This window comes from Tursiops truncatus, chromosome 9, assembly GCF_011762595.2.
Source record: "Tursiops truncatus isolate mTurTru1 chromosome 9, mTurTru1.mat.Y, whole genome shotgun sequence".
In the NCBI taxonomy this organism is placed as follows: domain Eukaryota; kingdom Metazoa; phylum Chordata; class Mammalia; order Artiodactyla; family Delphinidae; genus Tursiops; species Tursiops truncatus.
This window is the reverse complement of record NC_047042.1, coordinates 78,416,467-78,438,045: the sequence shown is the minus strand read 5'-3', so window position 1 is coordinate 78,438,045 and position 21,579 is coordinate 78,416,467. Positions and strand designations below refer to the sequence as shown.

At 42.1% G+C, this 21,579-nt stretch overlaps 1 protein-coding gene across 1 annotated transcript; it reads right to left on the bottom strand.

Annotated features, from left to right (window-relative positions):
- Positions 1-696: 696 nt before the first annotated feature.
- LMOD2 (leiomodin 2) lies at positions 697-8,694 on the bottom strand. Its single transcript, XM_019930995.3, has 3 exons — positions 8,335-8,694; positions 1,913-3,250; positions 697-1,391 (listed from the first exon to the last, which is right to left on the bottom strand). The coding sequence occupies exons 1-3, from the start codon at positions 8,605-8,607 to the stop codon at positions 1,365-1,367; spliced, it is 1,638 nt and encodes a 545-aa protein (XP_019786554.1). The 5' UTR covers positions 8,608-8,694; the 3' UTR covers positions 697-1,364.
- Positions 8,695-21,579: the final 12,885 nt, after the last annotated feature.

Genomic DNA, 21,579 nt, shown 5'->3' with positions numbered 1-21,579 from the left:
AGATAATACAAAGGACTTCAGAGGAGATTTATAGCTTTCATAAATTGGAGAGGAACGCTAGGGTGGAATGAGGGGAATCTCTGATAGGTCTTTCTCTAACTGAATTCAGATCTTTCTTGAGTGGGGGGGGGGGGGTAGAATGATTGCAGATACATGTACCCTTGTCCCTGGATGTGTGTGGTGGACTCTGACATCATCACTATGTATTCAGAGCACAAAAAGGCTGAGACCCATTAAACTAAAGCTCATCCAGGGAGAGCTTAAAGGAGACTTGAAGGTGAACCTTTAGCATCAGCCTCAAGAGAGCTCTGAATTCAGGGGAGCCCCTATCTTCCAGACGTTCCCTTAGCACTTAGTTCCTCTCTACCAAGAGATTTTTTTTTTTTTCCTTTCTTTTTTTTTTTTTTTTTTTTGGTATGCGGGCCTCTCACTGTTGTGGCCTCTCCCATTGCGGAGCACAGGCTCCGGACCCGCAGGCTCAGCGGCCATGGCTCACGGGCCCAGTCGCTCTGCGGCATGTGGGATCTTCCCGGAGCGGGGCATGAACCCGTGTCCCCTGCATCGGCAGGCGGACTCTCAACCACTGCGCCAGCAGGGAAGCCCTACCAAGAGATTTCTAACTTTCAACTGTTTTTTTTTTTTTTTTTTCTTCCAGAAATAGTTGGTTTTAATTATAAATGATTGAATGACTTCTGGGTACCTATCAGCCTTATGGAAATATGGGAGTGTCAGCTGCCATCCTGGGTCCAACATCCATGCATCTAAGATGATAATGGTCACTTTGGGGTCATTTCCCAAGCTTTTATCTCACTACCAAAAAGACTTTTAAGAAGGTTCTTGATTCCAGACCTTCAGAGATCACTGATCAGATTTTCTTAGACATGAGAAAACAAAGGCAAATGCTAAGGACCCAAACCTTTTGGGGGGGCTGAGAATGTAATATTTTTAATATTTAGCAAGGTTACAAACACACCTGACAGATGTGAATATCAATTTACAAAAAAAAATTAGTTTGTTTAAAAAAAAGAAACGAAAAACTTCAATCCAAATTTATTGGGATTACAAAAATAACAGCACATTTCATTAACTCATTACAGCTCAGAATTACCAACACAGCCAGAGCATGTTTAAATAAACTGCTTCTTGCCAATACAGATCTCATGACATAAAAAAGAAGTTTATTTTCATATTTACAGAAGAAACATGGTGATAGTTTCTTCAAATTCTCTTTGGAATTAATGGGTGAGGCTACTTTTAAAGTCGGAGAACATTTCAAATTAAAGAAGGTATTTTAGAAACATCTCACAATGCATTTTATCTAATGCCACTGAATAATTCTGCATCCTCTTCTAAAGATCGGGTTTTTATCGCAGAGCTTCTGGAACTTCCACCTACAAAAATAGGGGATTTTCTTTCAATAAAAACAGTACAAATGATAAAGTGAAAAAAATATCTGTAGAGTATGTCTTTAGCAGTATTCTCCAGGAAGAACTCAGATATAGATTATTGCCCGTTGGTACTCAAATTTTATGTTATAAAGTAGGTTTTAAATCACTTGCAACTCTGTGGTAAAATTTTTGACAAGTGATGAATCTGTTCTGGAATGTAGATGATAATGCCCTGATTCTCTTATTAAGGAAATCGGGATTTTTTTTAGATTGAAGTATCTTAAGATGAGCCTGGCCCTTAAAAGACTGAGATGCCAAGGAGGTGGACCAGGCACATCTCTCAAATGGAAATGTGCTATCTGGTGACCTGCTTCTGAAGCTCCAAATTTGGTCGCCTGCTCTGGCATACTAAAACATTTAAAATATTGATTAAGTATTTGAAAGGCGACTTTGGTACCCTTGTGCGGTGGAGGCCGGCTCCTTTACGAGGTCTGTGCCCCAGGGTCTGCCCTCGGGTTACTTACGCGCCTTAGCTGTCTCATGCTGCTGCCCCGAATAGCTTCCATGAGATTCTCATGAGCTGATCTCTGTGGGGTAGAAGGTCGGGAAGTGTCTTCCATTTTCTTCTCCTGCACTGACCTCAGGGAATTTCTAATTTCCTTTAGGCTACTGTTTGGCTGTTTCTTAGCCTTTTTCCCTTTTTTCTTTTTCTGTCCATTTTGTAAGGCCCGCTGGGCACTCTCCTGCTGTTTGATGACTTCTGCGATGTTCCGTGTGATGAGCTTCTTCTCTGGGGGCGGAGGGGGTGGCGGTGGAGGAGGGGGGGGCGGCAGCCTTTGGGGAGGAAGAGGGGGCGGCGGAGGGGGCGGGGCCACCGGCGATGGAGGACGGCTCCTCACGCTTTGGACTTGCCTGGGGAGTTTGGGGGATGAGCGGGGAGAGTGCCTGGGGGATGCGTGAGGTGAAGAGCCGGGCGTCCCTCTTCGCCAGACTTTGGTCCTAAGGTTGGCTCCCCCATCGTACCCCTCCTGCTGCTTTTGCTCCTGCATCCGCTTCTGCCGCTGTTTATCCATGTTTCTGGTCAAGAGGCTGGTCATGCTCATTCTTGGTCCTGGGAGCTCGAAATGGTAACCCAGCCTCAGCAGCGTGGTGTTCTCCCTCAGCAGCTTGACGATCTCCATCTCCACCTGGCTGCCCATGATGTGCCTTTGGTTGTGGAAGCGCAGCTCGGTGAGCACGGTGTTGTGCTGCAGAGCCCTCATGATGGCCAGGATGCCCTTGCCCGTGATGAAGTTGGACTCGATGTTGACGCTGGTGATGTGGCGGTTGACTTGCAGCATTTCCGCAATGGCGGTGGCCACGCTGTCGTCGGCGTGCGTGTTGGCCAGACTGAAGGTCTTCACCACCGTGTTGGCCTTGAGGGCCTCCGCGAAACGGATGAGGGTCTGCGACGTGATGTTCTCGATATTGTTCAGATTGACTTCCGTGGTGTCAGGGTCGTTGTTTTTCATCTTTTCCAGAGCATCCTCGATCACCGTAGGGTTTCCACAGGGGTGGATGGCAGCCGGGGACTCTGTGTTCCTTCCGCTGTGGCCGTTGGTCAGATGTATGTTTTCAATTTGGCTTTTAAATGTCTCTGGCCTCGAGTTGTCAGAATTGACACTACCGTAATGTACAGATCCATTCATCCCTTTCTCATTTTCAATTGTTCTTTCCTCTCCTTCGCGGTCCTCTTCCTCCTCATCCTCGTCCTCGTCCTCATCCTCGGCCTCCTCTTCCGTATACACCTCTTCAGAAACCTCACTGTTACTTTCAGTAAAGATAAGCTCTTCCTCACTCTCCTCTTTGTCTTCTTCTGCAACCTAAAGAGCATGGTATCCTCATTAAGTTTGTCATTTCTAAGCACATTTTTAAAATTTACGAAAGTAACACATGGTTTTGCAATACATACATGGATCAAATCATCATGTTGTCCGCCTAAAACTCATACAATGTGATATGTCAGTTACATCCCAATAAACTTTTTTAAAAGTAACACACAGCAAGTAACACGGAAGTATATAAGACAAAAAAGTTCATCTCCACCTTCTGAGCTCTCTAGTTTGGGTGACCAAGGTTAATATTTCCTTGCATAGCCCAACAGCTTTTTCTACAAACGTTTCTTTTGTTTTCTGCAAAATAAATATGCAGAATTCAGTTTATTGAATAAAAGTTTGCTATCATCTTACCAGTTGGAACAGATGTGTCGGAACTTCTGCTCTGGAAAGCCCTTGATAAAGTTTTTATTCTCTTGACTACCTCTTCTGAACTACTTGACTCCTAGTCTATTACAGTTTAGCAAATTCAACTGTCACTTAGGGAATCACCCCTCTGTCCTTCCTCATTTCTCCATCCCAAACATACGAGTGACAACGAAAATATACAACAGGTGCATGGGTTCCCTTTCTCAATGTTCAAAAATTCTTCCCCCAATTTGCCTCCTATAGCCTATGTGACAGGAGCCCAGAGCCCTCTGCCCCGTCCTGTCTCAGTGTAGACAGAGGCGGGGCATGTCCCTCTGGGGTAGAGCCTGGCACAGGGACTCAGAGACTCCACAGCGCCTGAAAGCTGAGGCTGTCTCTGTCCTTTCTCTGGGGAAAGAAGCCGAGGGGGCAGGGCTGCTTGTTCAGGGCAGCAGCAGGTCAAAACCCAGCTCTCTGCAGAAACTCAATCAGGTCACCCTTTTCAGCAAATCAGCTTGAAATCTCGCGTTATCACAGGGTTAAATGAGACAGGACTGCAGGAGACACGAGATGGGAAAGATAATCGCCCTTGGCACCAGCTAGATTCCAACCGTAATGTGGAACAGCAGAGAACAGTAGAAAATCTTGAAGCAAGCCACTGCCTCAGCCTGATGGTCTTAAATTAGTTACCAGGTGTTAATTCTGAGAGACTTTCAGGCAAACACAATTTCATCCCATCTTTGTCTTTCCTGTTTACAAGACTCTTTGTACTGAGAAGCTCAGGTGACCCCATCTCTCTTTTTCTTGCTACCTTTTCTGATAAAATAAAAATCTCGAACTTGCTGACAGAGTCCGATTTTCTCTAATGCGATCTTTTTAGTCCGTTATTTTCTCTAAAGTCCTGAGTCACTTTCCTGTCCCCAAAGCCTTGATTCTTCCCTCCACACTGGAAATGTTTTTGACTCCAGGCCGAGGCGTATGGAATGAGCTTTGGAAAACACTGTGCTGGTCTCCAGGTTTGCTTGCCCAGTTGCTATCACAAAATAGCCTCCAGTTATCCACTTGCTTGGAGTAGCAGGCACCACGCGATGGCCTGGGGAAGGGACCGCTCCTCGGTTGCCTCCTCCAGTCTTGATTTTTTACTCACTTATTCAGGAGGAGGAGGGAGAGTGATACAGTGTGTGTGTGTGTGTGTGTGTGTGTGTGTGTGTGCGTGTGCGTGTGTGTGTGTGTTGTAAGTATATGTTTTTAGCTGTTTCAGTATTTGGAAGAAAGGGACCTGTCACAAAATTCAAGGTATACTGCCTGTCATACCACCATTAAATTATAAACTCTAGTTTTTAAAAGAACTTTAGGCTTTATCTGCAAGAGATGTTTTCCCCTTAAATGTATCTGGAGAGGTCATATGCGAAACTGTTATCCAGCAATGAGTTGTCCTGTAACATCTAAATGACATTTCCTCCAGAAATGTCTCTGACACCTCCTTAAATTATCCTTGTGATGTGTTCCCACAGTGTTGTACTTCCTCCAATAAAGTACCTATTTAATGATTTGTCATTTTTCTCAAAAGACTGCTTGTGGGGTAAGGAGAAGGATCATGTCTGTTTTGTTCACCTTGCACAGCGCTCAGCACGTAGTAGGGACTCAATAACATTTGTTAACGGAATGACTCTAAATTGACATTGGTTTTAACAGCCGCTGAGAGAAGGGACAAGGCCTAGGAGAAAACTACTGATGGGGCTGGGGTCGGGGGAAGGTGACCGACCGTCCTGGTTTGCCCAGGACTGAAAGGTATCCCAGGAAGCAGCATTTTTAGTTCTAAAATCTAGATAGTCCCAGACAATCTGAGATGGTTAGTCATCCTGGGTGGGGGACATCTAAGAGAAGAACAGCAGAAGGGAGAAAGGTGTCTAGAGGGGGAGGAAGGAGGATATAAAAACAATCATTGCCTAGTGTCAAAATTATTCTGGCATTTGTACTGACTGCACTGTTCCAGATCACCTATCTGCCACTGCTCTGTAGTTAACCCAGATCCTTGCAGGAATATAGGGGTGGGAAGATGGAGGGGGGGCATGAGGTGCTGGGGGGCGATGTTGGTACACTTAGGCCATAAATTAGGCAAAAAGAAGAGGGTGTCTAACCATTTCTCCTCATTACCTCCCTGGCACCATTACATGAAAAAGGAGGCTTGGTTCCGTTCTGGTTCTGGTTTTACGCATAAAGAGCGGGTTGATCTTAGACAAATCACTAAACCTCTGTGGAGAGGAGTCTCAAAGAAACTGCAGTAGAGTTGAGTGGTTCTCAAACCAGTGTGTGTCATAACCACCCAGAGGGCTTGTGAGGCCACAGTGCTGGGCCCCATTCCCAGAGCTGCTCATTCAGCAGGTCTGGGGGAGTCCTAGAATTAGGAGTTCTGAGAAGATCCCAGGTGATGCTGATATACCCACATTCTGAGAATCACAGTCTTTGTGCCAACAGAACTTGGTTTGAATTTCAGCTAGACTCTGTTTATCTCAAATGAGTTTCTTCACCTCTCCTAGTCTCAGTTCTCATGTCCAGAAGGTAAGAATTCAGTGAAATAAAATGAACGTACTCATTGGCACCTATGCCTGAAGCCCGGCAGACACTCAAGCTAGGGGAACTACATCTTTGTGTCGGCAAGGCCCCTTGGAGCTGTTTAATGCAGGATAAGTTTGTGTGAGTCCAGCTGGGCAGAGGCTGTCATTCCCTAGGGGTTGAACAGGATTTTCATAAGCGTTTACAGAGCCAGGAGGAGCCTAATAATTGTCTCCTTCTCATGGTCCGTACCGGGCTGCTCTTCGCTTACGCTGCCGTCCCCCTCCCCCTCCTACCCACCAGTCAGCTGCTTTGAGCTTTTTCCTGGAGTGGAAATGGATCGACACCCTCCACTGGCAAGCTTCTGCTCAGCGCTCCTTGTGACTCCAGAGACAACTAGCCAGCAGGGAAAGGGTAGCGGGAGAAAAGTTAACTAGCTGAGAAAGGAATCAAAGTTCATCAACATAAAGCCTCTCTAATTGAGCTGATAAGCTATTGGCAGGGATCAGGGATCAGCAAAACCTTTGGCAGGAGCTAGTGGGTTTCATCAACAGCTGACAACAGGCTTTGCCCTTTGTTTTCCACTGATCTCAAGACATTATGCCATTAAAATGCCTTTGCTTGGTCATTGCTCCAATGGCTATCTGTCCTGGACATTATGAGGCAATTTTAATCTTTTTATTAAGGAACATCTTTAAGAACTGTTAGGAAAATGTCATACTTATATTTGATCAGATTTTGGACACACATTTCCACATCAGAAAAAAAAAGAAAAAAAAGACCTCTGAAAATCATGGTTGTGGAAGAACTGACCAACCCCAATCCTGGCCCATCATGTGTATCCTTCCTTCTCACCACCACCCCACTCCTTCAGCCCCTCATTGCAGGCGGCCACCGTGGCCTTGGCAGCTCCTGGCCTGATCCCAGTGGCCCTTCCTGCGATGATTGACATGGACAAGACTCACACATATCTTGCTAAAAATGTGGCCAACACACCCTATCATCAAGATCATCTAACAGCGCCTAGATTAGTACCATGGAAGTCTCGCCATTGGCTTTGGGCCATTTTGATTTGAGATGATTCCAGTGGAGCACAGAGGTATTAAACTGTTGCTCCTGACCAGTGTTCTTCCACAAATTCAGGAATTTGTTATTTTGACATTCTTATTGTCATTACTACAATATTTTCCCAGAGCCTAGTTTTTTGAACTTCCTTCTGTGAATGATTCATTTGGCAAATTCAAAGTAACTGTTTACAGGTCAGAGAACAAGAGCTTAATAAGTCTGACCTCTAATATAAGCACATTTCCTGGCCTTAGAATCACCATTATAAAATAGAACAGAATCTTAGAGATCATCTACGCAGGCATGCTTAACTTGGGTCCTTAGGTGGGTTTCAGGATGTGTGTCATCATTTTGAAATTCTATGTAAAATTTGTGTATGTTTACACAAGCACACGTTCATTTTCTTTAGAAGGTCCATAAGTTATCAAAATCTCAAAAGGGTGTTTGATTCACAAAAGAAACACTGGATCCAATGTCCTCCGTCGACAGATGGGAAAAAGAACCCTGCAGAAGCGACTATCTGTTTAAGATCTTAAAAGTTAGGCACAGAGCAGGGAGTAGAAATAAGGTCCCCTGACTCTCTGCCCCATATACTTCTCACCACCCCACACTTCCTGTTGTTGGAAAAAAAAGAATTATTTTTACTATAGTCACATCACAGTCCAAGCAACCAGAGTACACCCTTTCGTCTTTATAGAAGAGAATAAATTTAGTTAACCACTATCTATACACACACACACACATATCTATACACATATATAAATACATCTACATTTCTATTATGCCGCATCCCCAACTTATAACTCAAATGAGACTTATGTTTGGCAAAATATTTAAACCCATGCTTTGCTTGTGAATTATTTTCTTCTTGAAGATCCCATCCTTGTCAATCATGGGACCCCAACTAAGAATTTTACATATAATCCATTGGGTGGCCATAAAAGTTAGATGACTATTTCAGCCTGAGAAGATTTTCAATAGCAGCTACAAGTGGGTTATAAGAAAAGAAAAGTGAGGAGGGCTGAAAAGTTAGAAAAAACAGCTTCCTGGGTTCGGGGTAGGGCCGTGGGAGCAGCTAAAGAAAGAAAAATCTGAGAGCCTACCTTTCCACACTCCCCCAGCCTCTCCTGCTCCAAGAGTTTCTGGGACTCCTTTTCCCAGTAGGCCATCAGTGCCTCTCTGCTGAATGTCCCCGTGGGTGTTTTCTCGGTCAGGCTCTTTTGCCTCATCCCCACGGGAAGGCTGCGATCAGGTTCAATATCTTCCAGCTCCCTCTCTAGCTCCTTCAGCTCCTCGGCTGTCAGGGAAGCCAGGAGTTCATCCTCATCGATGGATTCGTATTTGCTAAGTCCTCTCCTGTAGCCGAAGGTAGACATGGTCCCTGCTCTGTCAGACCCACAAGGAGCTCGGAGCACGAGGCATTCAAGGCAGCCAGCAGCAGGCAGGGGAAACAAGTGGGTAGGCTGGTTAGCAACTGGTGCCTGGAGTGCCTGCGATAGCCTTTTAAGAGTGGTGGTACAGGCTGTGACAATGCAGAGAGGGGTGAAGACATAGGCTGTTTTAAGCATCAGACGTCAGCTAGACATTTGAACACAAAGAATGTCACATCGGTGGTGGATGGAGGTCTCGGAACCAGTGGGGATTATTCACATACTGGCCAGGGACATATTTAGCTGAGCCTGATAGCTCATGAGGACAGGCAGACAGTGCTTCAGATAGGGAGTAGCCCAGTTCTTGCTTTGTATTCAGACAACAAGGGGGTAACATTTATTTTGAAAATGCCTCGCTACCACCACCACTGTCATAAAAAGATTCTTTCCTTATAATCTCCCAGGATAAGAAATGACTGCACATCCCTCTAGTTATTCTGGTTCTCCTAAAAACATACTGTGGGTGGCGTTGATGGGAACAGAAGGCTATAATAATATAGCACTTTCCTATTTACCTTGCATTTTGCAGTTTGCAAAGCACTTGAATGTAATTTTCCTGATCATAAGTCCTGTGAGATGACTTCCATTATCCTCCTTTACAGATTTTGGCAACTGAGGCTCTGAGAAATTAAGTGAAAAAGTTGGACAGCTAGAAGAAGAGATGTAGCTCTCTCCTCTGCACAAAATGGCTTCCTTCTTCTCACCCCTGAATATTAGTAAACAACTAGATTTGCAACTAAAACTCCAAAAAGACAAATAATAATACTGGGTGTGATTTATTAAGGACTGACACTGTGCCAGCCTAGTGCTGAGCATTTTATACATTTTATCTCATTTAATCCCACAGCCCTGGCAGGTGTACACTATTACCCATATTTTACTAGTACAGATTCAGAGAGGTAAAGTAACTAGCCCATGACCACAGAGCTAAGAAGTGGTGGAGCTAGAAATTTGCAACTAGATTTGCATCTGGGTTGAAAACTGAAGAGATGCTAATTTGAAATTATATATGTGCCCATATTCTTATGCATGTGATGAAATATATACATAGTTTACAGGGCTTCATAAATATATCATTTTAGCATAGAGATATAGAAACATCGGTTAAAATGTATATGTACAGAAATATACATTTATCAACACAAGTATAATTATGTTATTTTGTTTATGCATTCAGCAGTCAGTGAATATTTGGGTTGTTTCCAGGTTTGGGTAGTTATAAATAATGTTGCTATGAACACTTAATGTGAAAGTCTTTGTGTAGACATGTGTTTTCATTTCTCTTGGGTAGGTATGCAGTAGTGGAGCTGCTGAGTTATATGGTAAATTTACGTTTAACTTTTCATGAAACTAATTATTTTCCAAAACCGCTGCACCAATTTACTTTCCCACCATCAATGATGAGAGTTCCAGTTTCCCCACATTCTAATTTGTCATTGCTCTTCTTTCTGATTATAGCTATTTTAGTGCCTGTGAAATGGTAGCTCATTATAGTTTTAAATTTCGTTCCTCAAATAACTAATGGCACTGAGCACCATTTCATGTGTTTATTGGTCATCTTGTATCTACTTTGGTAAAATATTCATTCAAATCTTATGCTCAGTTTTAAATTGGGTTATCTTCTTATTACTGAGTTATAAGAGTTCTTTGTATATTCTGTTCTTTATCAGATATATGATTTGCAGATTTTTCTCCCATTCTGTGAATTGTCTGTTGGTGTCTTTTGAAAAGCAAATGTTTTTAATTTTGATAAGGTCTAGTTTCTCAATTTCTTCTTCTATTGCTTGAGCTTTTGGTATTATAACTAAGGAATCTTTTCCTAACACAAGGTCTGAGAGACTAACTCTTATGTTTTCTTCTAAGTTTTATAGTTTTTGATTTTTATATTTAAGTCTATTACTCATTTTGACTTAATATTTGCATATGTGTAAGGTGATGGTCTAAATTCATCTTTGTGTATACAGATGTCCAATTGTCTTCGTTTTTTTTTTTTTTTTGAGGACTAGGCCTTCTCCTATTGAATTGCACTGGTGCCTTTGTGGAAAATTAATTGGCCACAAATATAAGGGTTTATTTCTGGTCAGTCAATTATGTTCTATAGATCTGTAAGTCTATTTTCTTATGACAATACCACCTAGGCATAATTACTATAGCTTTGTAGTATGTATTGAAACCAGAAAGTGGAAGTCCTCCAATTTTTTTTTTTTGCAAGAATGTTTTGGCTAACTACTTATGACCTTAACTCATTGTGGTAGTCTGCCTCCCAAAATAACTATGACTCTTTTCAATGATACTAGTGAGAGAGATGATTATGATATTAGAAATGATGAGTTCATTGTTTTTTTTGTGGCTTCTAGCATATACCTTTGTGTAGCCTTAATGGTGACACATCTTTTTAATGTGAAAATGGGTTTGATTTTTGGAAATGACATCAAATCTGGTGAATAAGATGAATTATTTGGCTGAATAATGACATTTTAGGTTAAAAAATGATGATTACAACTATGTAAAAACCTATGTGTTTTTTGGAAAAAAAGATGAAAAAATACATTAAAATAATAGTACAGGTTCATTTCTTCAACAATTCTGTATTAGGCCCATATGCTATGTTGACCAGTATACAAATTTAGAGAGATGCAATTATGTACCAAAAAATGAAATTGTGTTTTGTTCTTTCTCTCGTGTTTATAACTTTTCTGTAATATTTCAGTATTATTTTTATTCGACAACTTACTGAACATACACTGTGTGTCAGATTCTAATTTAAGAGCTGGAGTTAGAGCACTGAAGAAAAACAGCAAAGTCCCTTCCTTTGTGGAGTTTATAGTCTTGTTGGGGGAGACAGACAATATGTAAATAAACAAGTAAATACAGAACATATCAGACAGAAGCTCAATGGAGAGAAATAAATCAGGGTAAATGGGAAGGAAGAAGATTGTGAGAGTAATATTTCATGTAGGAAAGATCTCTGTTTTAATATGGTGACATATGAGCACAGACCTGGAGAAGTGAGGGCTTGATGCATATTATAATACACAACTAACGTGACTATAAACTAATGACTCAGATATCCTTGGAATCACAGATTCTCAGCTTTTTAAGGGACTTTGAAACACATCAATCCCCCATCACTTCTATAAATGGTCATCTAGTGTTTGCTTGAACACTTTCAGTGAAAATTGTACATTACCAAAAATTCACTCCACTGTAGGATGGCTCAAATCACTAGAAAATTCTTTTTTCTATTGTGTCGAAACTGATCTCTTGAAAAATCACTACACATATATTTTAGTCTTCTCATTGGAACAACCAAGAATAAATATGGTCTCATGTGAGTTTCTTCTTCCAAATCTTGGGTGGCCCATGAATGACTCTGAAAATAGCTCTGGAAGAGGAGACATTAAAGTGTTCTTCTCTGTGCCAGCATCACTGAAAAGAATTATGGCCTCTCAAGACACTACCTTAAGAACAATGGTCATTCAGATATTCTAATATGTGTGTTACAAATCACTCTGATTACGATAATAATCACAGCTCCTGGATGAGCTTAGTTCACTGGATCCCTCTTTACGTTTTCTCCAGAAACTTTAAATCCATTGGATAAAATTCTGCTGAGTAATTAAACATCACTGCCTAACCCTGGCCAGACCTAAGTATGATGAATAATTCAGATTTCTTTGCAACCTTGTCTACACTGAGGGAAAAAATTCCCATTCATATGTGCTCCTAGCATCAGCATTTTCTGTTTTGGAATTTTTACCTGATCACACTGTGTTTTTTGAGTAGAATTGCTTTTTAGAGTCCACAATACTATAAGCCATCTGAAGATTTGCATTTTCTCTTTAAAAAATTCTCTATCTTGGAGAGAATTCTTTTCATGCTTCTTGATTGTCAATCTGATACACACTATTTCCCAGGACATCAGCAATTCCCTTTTTGGTGAAAACAGTTTTTTTTTTTTTTCTTTCAACCTTTTTTTCCCTTTAGTTTCCTCTCAAAAATGCTATTATTTGTTTCTTTACTCAACACCCATTTACCAAATACCTGCTGTGTGGCTAGGTACTGTGCTGGAAGCTAGGATTCTAAACAGATAAATAGAAATTGATCTAGTCCCTGCCCTCAGGAGCTCATACTCCCGGGAGAGAGGCAGACAGCTGACAGTAACACAGTGCAGTGACAGCTTCGCCAAGGTGCTAGCAAGACAAGAGCCGGGGAATAAATACAGATGGAGAAGCAAGGCAGCCCACGTGGCTGCAGTCAGAGAAGGCACAGGAGCCCTAAAGAGATTTCCTGGCAGAGAGAGCAGCCTCCGGAGCAAACGCACAGGAGTATGAAAACAAAAACGTAACAAAAACAGGGCATTCTTTGATATAGAGGTGGGGAGGAGGTATAGAGCTAGGCAGAAACTCGCCTCCCCTGCAACTCTTTTTTTCTTTTTTGTAGCCACCACCGTCATGTCTGGCACCTGGTAGATGCATATCGATGTTGAATATTTTTTGTTTGAAGGGCCAGGTCAACGAGTTTGGGACTTTATTATCGTCTAAAGTTAAGTGGAAAAATTCTCTAACATTATCCCATAGCCAGAATTTGCCTTCTTAAATACAGGCAACGGTTCATCAGCAAGTGTCTTCGTGTTCACGAAGACTCAACAACAGCAAAACTCACCAGCATCTCCAAAAATCAGCACTGCCAGCCCTGCCAGCACACCTGGTATTTCAATAAATAACATTTTTAGGCAGCGATCAGAGACCTCCTAACTCCACTTGTAAGTAATAACTACTTCAGCCTAATGCTCGGCAAGGCGGGAGACCCTCTCCCTAAAGGTGAGTTTCTTGGCTTGTACTTTTGGCTCTTAATGTTCAGAAATGCTGTAAGTTCCTATCAATACGTTTTCTTTAATAATCCCCACATTTCAGGAAGAATTTGGTAATTTCAGGAATTGTTCGTATTTCAAAATGTTTTGGGCAAACTAGTATATATAGGATGGATAAACAACAAGGTCCTACTGTATCACACAGGGAGCTATATTCAATGTCCTATAACAAAGCCTAATGGAAAAGAAAAAAAACTGTATAGGCGTTTCTGATCTATAACCACAAAGCAGAGTTAAGTGAATGTACTGCAGGAGCACATTTATAAAACTTGCATTTCCCCTGGTCCTCGGCTTTGTTCTGCCGTAGGCACTTGTCACTCACAGATTTCATATATGTAGTTTCAATGATTTGAAAGTATCCCAAAGGGCCAAGATTTATAATGACATGTCATTTTACTGAGCTAAAATCTGTGTCCTCAAGTTCAAGAATGATTTATGAAACTACCAAGATAAACTTCATCTGGGGGTGTCACCGGCACCAAAAACTCGACTTGCTCCAAATATGATTTCTCTCTTTCCACCTTCCCCCCGCCCACCCCGAAGGCTTTCACATTTCTGAAAACGGTATCCTCATCCATCCAGTTGTGGAGGCTGTGTGTCACCTTCTCTCACCAACATTGTCATATTCGGTCCCAAGCTCTTGAATCCTACCTCGTGTGTGACCACTCCCCTGGTCCCAACTTGAGTCTAAGCTCCTGTCCTCATTTTCTCTGATGACTGAAAGTTTTCCCTTTGCCACAATATAGCCAGAGTAATTTTTTGAAAACGCAAATCTCAACAGGTCATTCTCGGCCTAAGACCCTCGAATGGCTTCCATTGTCCTTCAGAGAGAATCTTTCACGGTGCCCTCTGGCCGCTCCAGGATCAGGCCCTGCCCACCTCTCCAGCCTCAACTTGCGTTGCTTTCTCCAACCCTCACCCTCAGCCAAGCTGGGCTTCTGAACTCCAGGCTGGCTCCTTCTCCAAGCCACTGCGCATGCCCTCCCCTCTCCTGCAAGGCCGACGCGTCTTCCTCCTTGCTCTTAAGTAACACTCCCGAGAGGAGGCCTCTCCCGAGGCCAGCTTAGTTCTCCCAACTGCCACAGAACTCTATTCCAGGGGCTTCCCTGGTGGCGCAGTGGTTGAGAATCTGCCTGCTAATGCAGGGGACATGGGTTCGAGCCCAGTTCTGGGAAGATCCCACATGCCGCGGAGCATCTAGGCCCGTGAGCCACAACTACTGAGCCTGCGCATCTGGAGCCTGTGCTCCGCAACAAGAGAGGCCGCGACAGTGAGAGGCCCGCGCACTGCGATGAAGAGTGGCCCCCGCTTGCCACAACTAGAGAAAGCCCTCGCACAGAAATGAAGACCCAACACAGCAAAAATAAATAAATTAATTAATAAACTCCTACCCCCAACATCTAAAAAAAAAAAAAGTTAGCCATTCTTATAAAAACAAAACAAAACCAAAAAAACTCCATTCCATGCAGCATCCCACTTGGGATTGCTTCATATGAAATCGTCTTCACAGGAAAGGCGTTTTCTCCCAAGGAAGGAACCATGTCTGCGCATTCACCGTCCCCAAGGCCTAGCATAGTTCTCAGGTGTTCAGGAAGTACGTTTAAAAAAATACAAAGCCCAGAGGGTTTGCAGTGTAGGCAGGGGTAGACCCGGGTCTTATAGAGCCTGGAGATTTTACAGTGTGGGAGGCCTCTTTAAGAATAATAATAAAAACATTTAAATACAAGATTAGTTATGAGGCTGTATATAAACACACTGATAGAATCACGACAAACTACTAGATCTTAGGTGATTCGAGCTTTCTGCTTCTGAAGCAGCTCATGAAGTGCTTATGGAGAAATGCTACCTAATTATAACCTGGATTCTCGGCTGTCCCACCCTGCTCCCAACACTCCACTACTCCTGGGACCACCAACAGCCACAAGGGCCCAGAAGCTCCTGCTTCATGATCAGTCTGCCTCTGAGTGTGGCCCCCAGACTGACAAATTAGCCCAACTGGTCACTATGTGTTCATATCTCGTGAAGCCATTTTTGTTCATTTCATGGATGCCTTTCTTACTTAAATTGTCCTCAACTGGCTGATGAGGAAGCACAAAAATCTATGCCACAGGGTCACTTGCAAGATTGGGAAACTGGAAATTCTCTTATTTTCACAAATGTCAACTGTCTATCCACTGTTAACAGTCATTCCTAACTTTTTCTTTCTTTCTTTCTTTCTTTCTTTAAGGCTTAGCTCATCTCTCTCATTGTACAGGTGCCAGGTTGCTTCCTGAACCAGATCTAACCTGTTTCTCACTTAGGCAGAAGCATTTGGGTTTTCAACATTTCCTGCAGATGGTTGGTCCTAAAGCTGCTGTACCAATGCAATGACCCCTAAGGAAGTTAAGCTTCCGACTTCACTCAGTCTGCTGGGAGCTTCTCAGATTAGCTGGAGACAGGCTCCCGGGGGAATGTCAGGCAAAGGTCAGCCTCAGCACAGACAACAACAAGGCAGGCCACAGGGATCAGATGAGAGCTGGCAATACCCTTATCAAGTCTTCTCTCTCTCGGGCTTGGCCGCCAAGCCAGTCTCCCAGCAATGCCAGCCTGTGGTCATGAGCGTGAGTCAAATTTAAAATTATTAGAGCTATTTATAACAATAATATCTTGCAACTGTATAATTTATAGTTTACAAAATTCAATGTGCCAGGTAGTCTAACATAGCAATCCGATCTCCTTTTAAAAAATTGTGTGTAGCTGACACTTACTGCGTGCGAGGCAACACTCGATGAAAGAGACACTATGCCTTTCATTTTACAAAGGGTGAAAATGGGTTCTGAAGTTCTGAGAGGTTAAAAATTCCCTTTAAGCATACCCAGCTAGGAAGTGATAATTAGTGTTATGTTCTGTAAGTCCAAGCTGCTTCTCATACTGAGATTTGCTAGTTTGTCATTTCCAAATGTACCATAATAGAAGACAGATGGGATGAAAGACAGAAATTTGTTAACAGCACAGATAATGCTTTCCCTCGCGTGGAGTAGGTTCAAGTATCTTTTGCTGAACTAATTCAAACATGTGAAAATGAGCCCCATGCAAGTAAATGGAAAGGTAAACTGACAATGTTAAAATTGTAAAGACAAAAAAATGGTTTGCAGAAAAATACAATAGTGAGGAAAGAAAAGCTGAATTTTCTCAATCAGGTTTTCCAGCTTATAACACAGGTCATAAAAATGGAATTCCACTTATGGAACCGGGAGCAAATTTGATATATATTATATGATGTCCTAATAAAGGGAATTTTACTTGGGGCGTGCTGGAAGTTCTGAGGCTTTCATTCATTTCCTCAACTAGTTTAGTTGTAACCCTGGGTGTTGATATGACAGTTTTAGAAGGTTTGCTCACTGTGTATTAGGAAGAATGATGGGGAGGGTCGGCACCCAAGACCACCCAAGACTTGGATCTGTGCCCCGGGAGGGCTCCCTCCTCTAAGCATGACATTTTCCCATTTAAGCATGACAATATTCAGATTTCTGCCATAAAACCAAGGTTCTCGAGCCTTGCAACTCTGGCACTGGCATGGCCACTATGTAACAATAATAATGAGAGCTTGAGTTTCACATGCACTTACTCTGTGTTGGATTTGGTGTTTTTACACTTATCATGTCTCGTTCAAAATCAAGCAGCCAATAATTAGTGGAGCCTGGTTCAAACTGAGGCCAGAAAGGTCTGTTTGACTACAAAATATATGTTCTTACCTCCTACATTATATACGACTGTAGTAATACGCCACACTATAATGCATGCATGTCTGTATGTACACTAGATGCGGATATGTCATATATATATATGTGCATACATGTGTGTCTGAAAGTATGGATATATGCATGTGGTGTTTGATTTTGTCTCGTAAATAACTACCACTCCAGTCCTGAAGGGCAGTGGTAACTGAAAGGGCAGAACAGCTGAGATCCCACTGTGAAAAGGGGCTAGGAAGGTAAATTCAGTGTCAAAGTCCAGGAATAGGGGGACTCGGTGCGCCCAGTGTTGGGACAGTCAGTGCTTGAGAGCTGGTGTCTGGTTACTGAGCTTTTTCATTGGCAAATTTATCCAGAAAATCAAAGGCACTGTCTTTTCGCACAGACTCACAGTTCCTCACTGACCTTTCCTTCCACAGTTCCCCTGTGTTCTTGAGATCCACAGCCTTTTGAAAGTTTACCTTCTCTGATTTCCCCTGGAATGCCGTCCCTCCCCCCATTTCTGCTTGTTTTCCTTTCCACTGAACGCCCAGGGAATCAGAGCTAGTTTTCATGAGTGTTACAAAGGACCCATCCCACGATAACATGATTCTTGTCAAGGTATGCCCTCAATGGGACAGGAAAGCTTCATTTTTAGCTGCCCAATCTGTATGTTTTTGTGTGTTTTGTAAACAATAATAATAGTAATGGTAATAATAAAAGGTGGGGAAGTGATATTACAACCAGCACGAAAATGTCAGAGGTCGGCAGAGCAGCCTGCGTTTGTTTGTGTTTGAGAGCCAGTGAGATTGGTGCACGCGGCAAGCACGGTGCTGCCCTTGAATGCTGTGTCCTCATCTGCTTTTAATGGTCTTATCAGCAGAGCAAAACTAATGAATCATGTGCTGCCAGCACAAGAACCAAGTGCTTTCCTCTGAGCCAGATGATTCCACTGTTTAGCTGGGCGACCTCAGCGAGGTTGTAACCATGGTACCACCTGTCAGTGAGAGGCATGCTCTTCTTATTGTGTTTTTGTTTTTTTTAAGTGATGTATTCAGATGTAGTTCACATATCATAAAATTCACTCAACTTTAAGTGTAAAGTTCAATGATTATTTTCAGTACATTTACCAAGTTGTGCAACCATCGCCACCATAGAATTTTAGAACATTTCCAGTACCGCCAAAGATCCCTGTGCCCACTTGCAGTCACCCTTTGTTCCTACCCCCCGAGCACCAGGCAACCGCTCATCTGTTTTCTGTCTCTATGTACTTGCCTTGGCTGGACATTTTATATAAATGGAATCTCGAAATAGTGTTCTTTTGTGTCTGGCTTCTTTCATTCAACCTAATGCTTTTGAGATTTGTCCATGTTGTAGCATGTTGCTGAATAGTAATCCATTGTGTAGATTGGCCATACTGTGTTTAGCCATTCACAGTTGATGGGCGTTTGCGTTGTTTCCACTTTTTGACTATTCTGAACAATGCTCTCCTAATCTGTACTAAAAATGATGGGGTGGAAAAGACTTGGGATTTGGAGGCAGGAGTCCCAGACTGCATCCTAGCTCTGGCATTTACTACCTTGGTTAACTGTAAAAAATGATTTCCTTATCTGTAGAGTAGAGTTCATGAACTCCTTTCCTGTCCTCTCCTACAGCAATTGTAAGAATCAAGTGGGATGATGTATGTGAAATGCTTTGTGAGCTGTAAAACACAGGACATATGAAAGGCATTGTTATTGAAGTACTCTTGCTAGAACGTATTAAAATGAACTAGATTTCTCTCGAAATTCTTTCCACATTCATAGAACAAATGATCTGTAGGAAATAACTACCCTTTTCCTTCTATAGACTTGGGGTTCTCACCATCTTTCCCTTACCAAACCCTGTCATTTAGAAAGGTTTTAGAATTATTCTACCTCTCTTAAATTTACTTGTATTTTAAACTCTATTTTTGATTGTCAAATAAAAGTCTTTTTTTCCTGTTGAAGAGAGGATCTTCAGATTTCCTAGAGTCACTATAGGAAGTTGGACTCTGTACAGTTGCAGTTCAAATTTAATCAGGTCAACCTCCAACCCGTAGATTCAATTTTGCCTCTTGGGTACCTCAGGTGATTGTGAAGGTCAGGCCCCCAATAAGGGAGTTGGGGACAGAGTTGAGTCCAGTTGAGGGACTTCCAATGAGTTAAAGTCTAAGCAAATGTTTCCATCCTCCAGTCAAAGGTGATTAAAATTGTCACTTCATTGAAACAATATTAAACCAATTGGTGTAACTAGATTGTGAGGGCTATTCAAACATTCAGGAACATAGACTGTTGACTACTAAATGTCACGTCTAGTTATTTGACTTCCACAAAGCATGAAAAAGAGTTTCTCTGAGAAGCCAGTTCAGACTTTGCTTCAAACAGAAAGAACCGGATACTGGTATCTCACACCCACTCAATCCCCAAGTAAGTATCACATCTATCACCCTCCACACTTTCTACCTTATCCAACACTATGGGCTGCTTCCAAGAAGTTTTATCTTAAATCTCTTTGGGACATCCTGGGATGAAAGACTTCCAAGGCAAGAGAAATGGCTGTCCGTCATTTACTAGAATCTGAAAGCACAGAACATGAGCACCCATCCAGTGCCTCTGGTGGAATTCCTTGGTCAATACGACATTAGAACTCAGGCGTTCCCAGTGCCCAGATTCAGATTACTAGACTGTCTCCTTCCAAAAACAGCAAATCCCCAGACATTTTTAGCATTCCCTGATATCACACAACACAGGCCATTGAGGTCAAATAAGTCTGTTCCTTCTACACATCTTCTCCCCCGAGAAGCCCTTTCTTCCCTTTTAACGATTGATGATTGGGGCTTTACTAAGCAACAGCAGATGTGGGGTTTTATGCGCTAGGGGCAATTCTCTGCTGTTTTCATTCTGTGCATTTTCTCAAGGTATTTACAGATGATAGTGAGATGCCATCTATATCTCTAACATTATTATTTTTTCATATTTTCCCATTTAAGCATGACAATCTTCAGACTTCTGCCATAAGACCAAGGTTCTTGAGGCTTGCAACTCGCACTGGCATGGCCACTATGTAACAATAATAATGAGAGCTTGAGTTTCACATGCACTTACTCTGTGTTGGATTGGTGTTTTTACACTTATCATGTCTCGTTCAAAATCAAGCAGCCAATAATTAGTGGAGCCTGGTTCAAACTAAGGCCAGAAAGGTCTGTTTGACTACAAAGTATATGTCCTTACCTACTACATTATATACGACTGTAGTAATATGCCACACTATAATGCATGCATGTATATATATATATGTGCATACATGTGTGTCTGAAAGTATGGATATATGCATGTGGTGTTTGATTTTGTCTCGTAAATAACTTGAAGCAGATTAGAGGTTTTTTTGCATTCTAAATAATTTCTGATTGGAAGGTGCCTATATACATAAGAGTAATATGACTTGAACCTAAAATTTCGGTAGGAACGTCTAATAAAAGGTCGAGGTTTAAGTGTGTTCTCTACGTCATAAAAGACTCCACCTTTCTTGGGTAGTTTCCATGTTGTCTCACCCCTATGTACTGACTTTTCAAAAACCTGCATCAAAGGGAATGTTACCTATGAACATTTGCTGTACCACATTTACACAACTGTTTTCACATCTTCTGCGTTGCCATCTTGTGCATGGAAACATGTCCTGTAATTATCTAAAATGATTAAACCATATTCTTCAGGGGGCACTTATTTTCAATGTGCTTATGAAATTATTGTGAGTCAGAAATGGAAATACTATTTAAAGATCGCCTACTGAAAAACTAAACAAAACACACACAAATGAGAAGCCATATCTGCTTCTTTCCAACCAGAGACCCTGTATGATACAAACAAAATCCACAGTCACCAAAACAGCCATGATCATCTTGGCAGCCTGGGAAGATGTCATCAAAACTCTATCATGTTGATTAAACATGATAGTGGTTAAACAGGCACCACTGTAGAATGTTTGGCTTCTCCTGAGGCTCACTGGGGGGGAGCAGCTGTTGCCCTCTCCCAGATAAAGTGACATATTCTAGGAGAAACAGAGTCCTAATTAGCTGTAAATTACTTCTCTTACCATCCAGCCCACCCCAAAACAAAAACACTGCTAGAAGTTTTCAAAATGTGATAAGAAAAAGACCCAATCCATTTTGGATATAGTGATTGACTCAGTTTCATAGGATATATTTTTCTCCTGCTTCACAAACACCAAAAGAGCCACTTTCAACCCATAGCCTGTGCAGTGAATTCATATCCTTACCTTCAAGTGTTTCTTGAATATATTTACATAAAACAC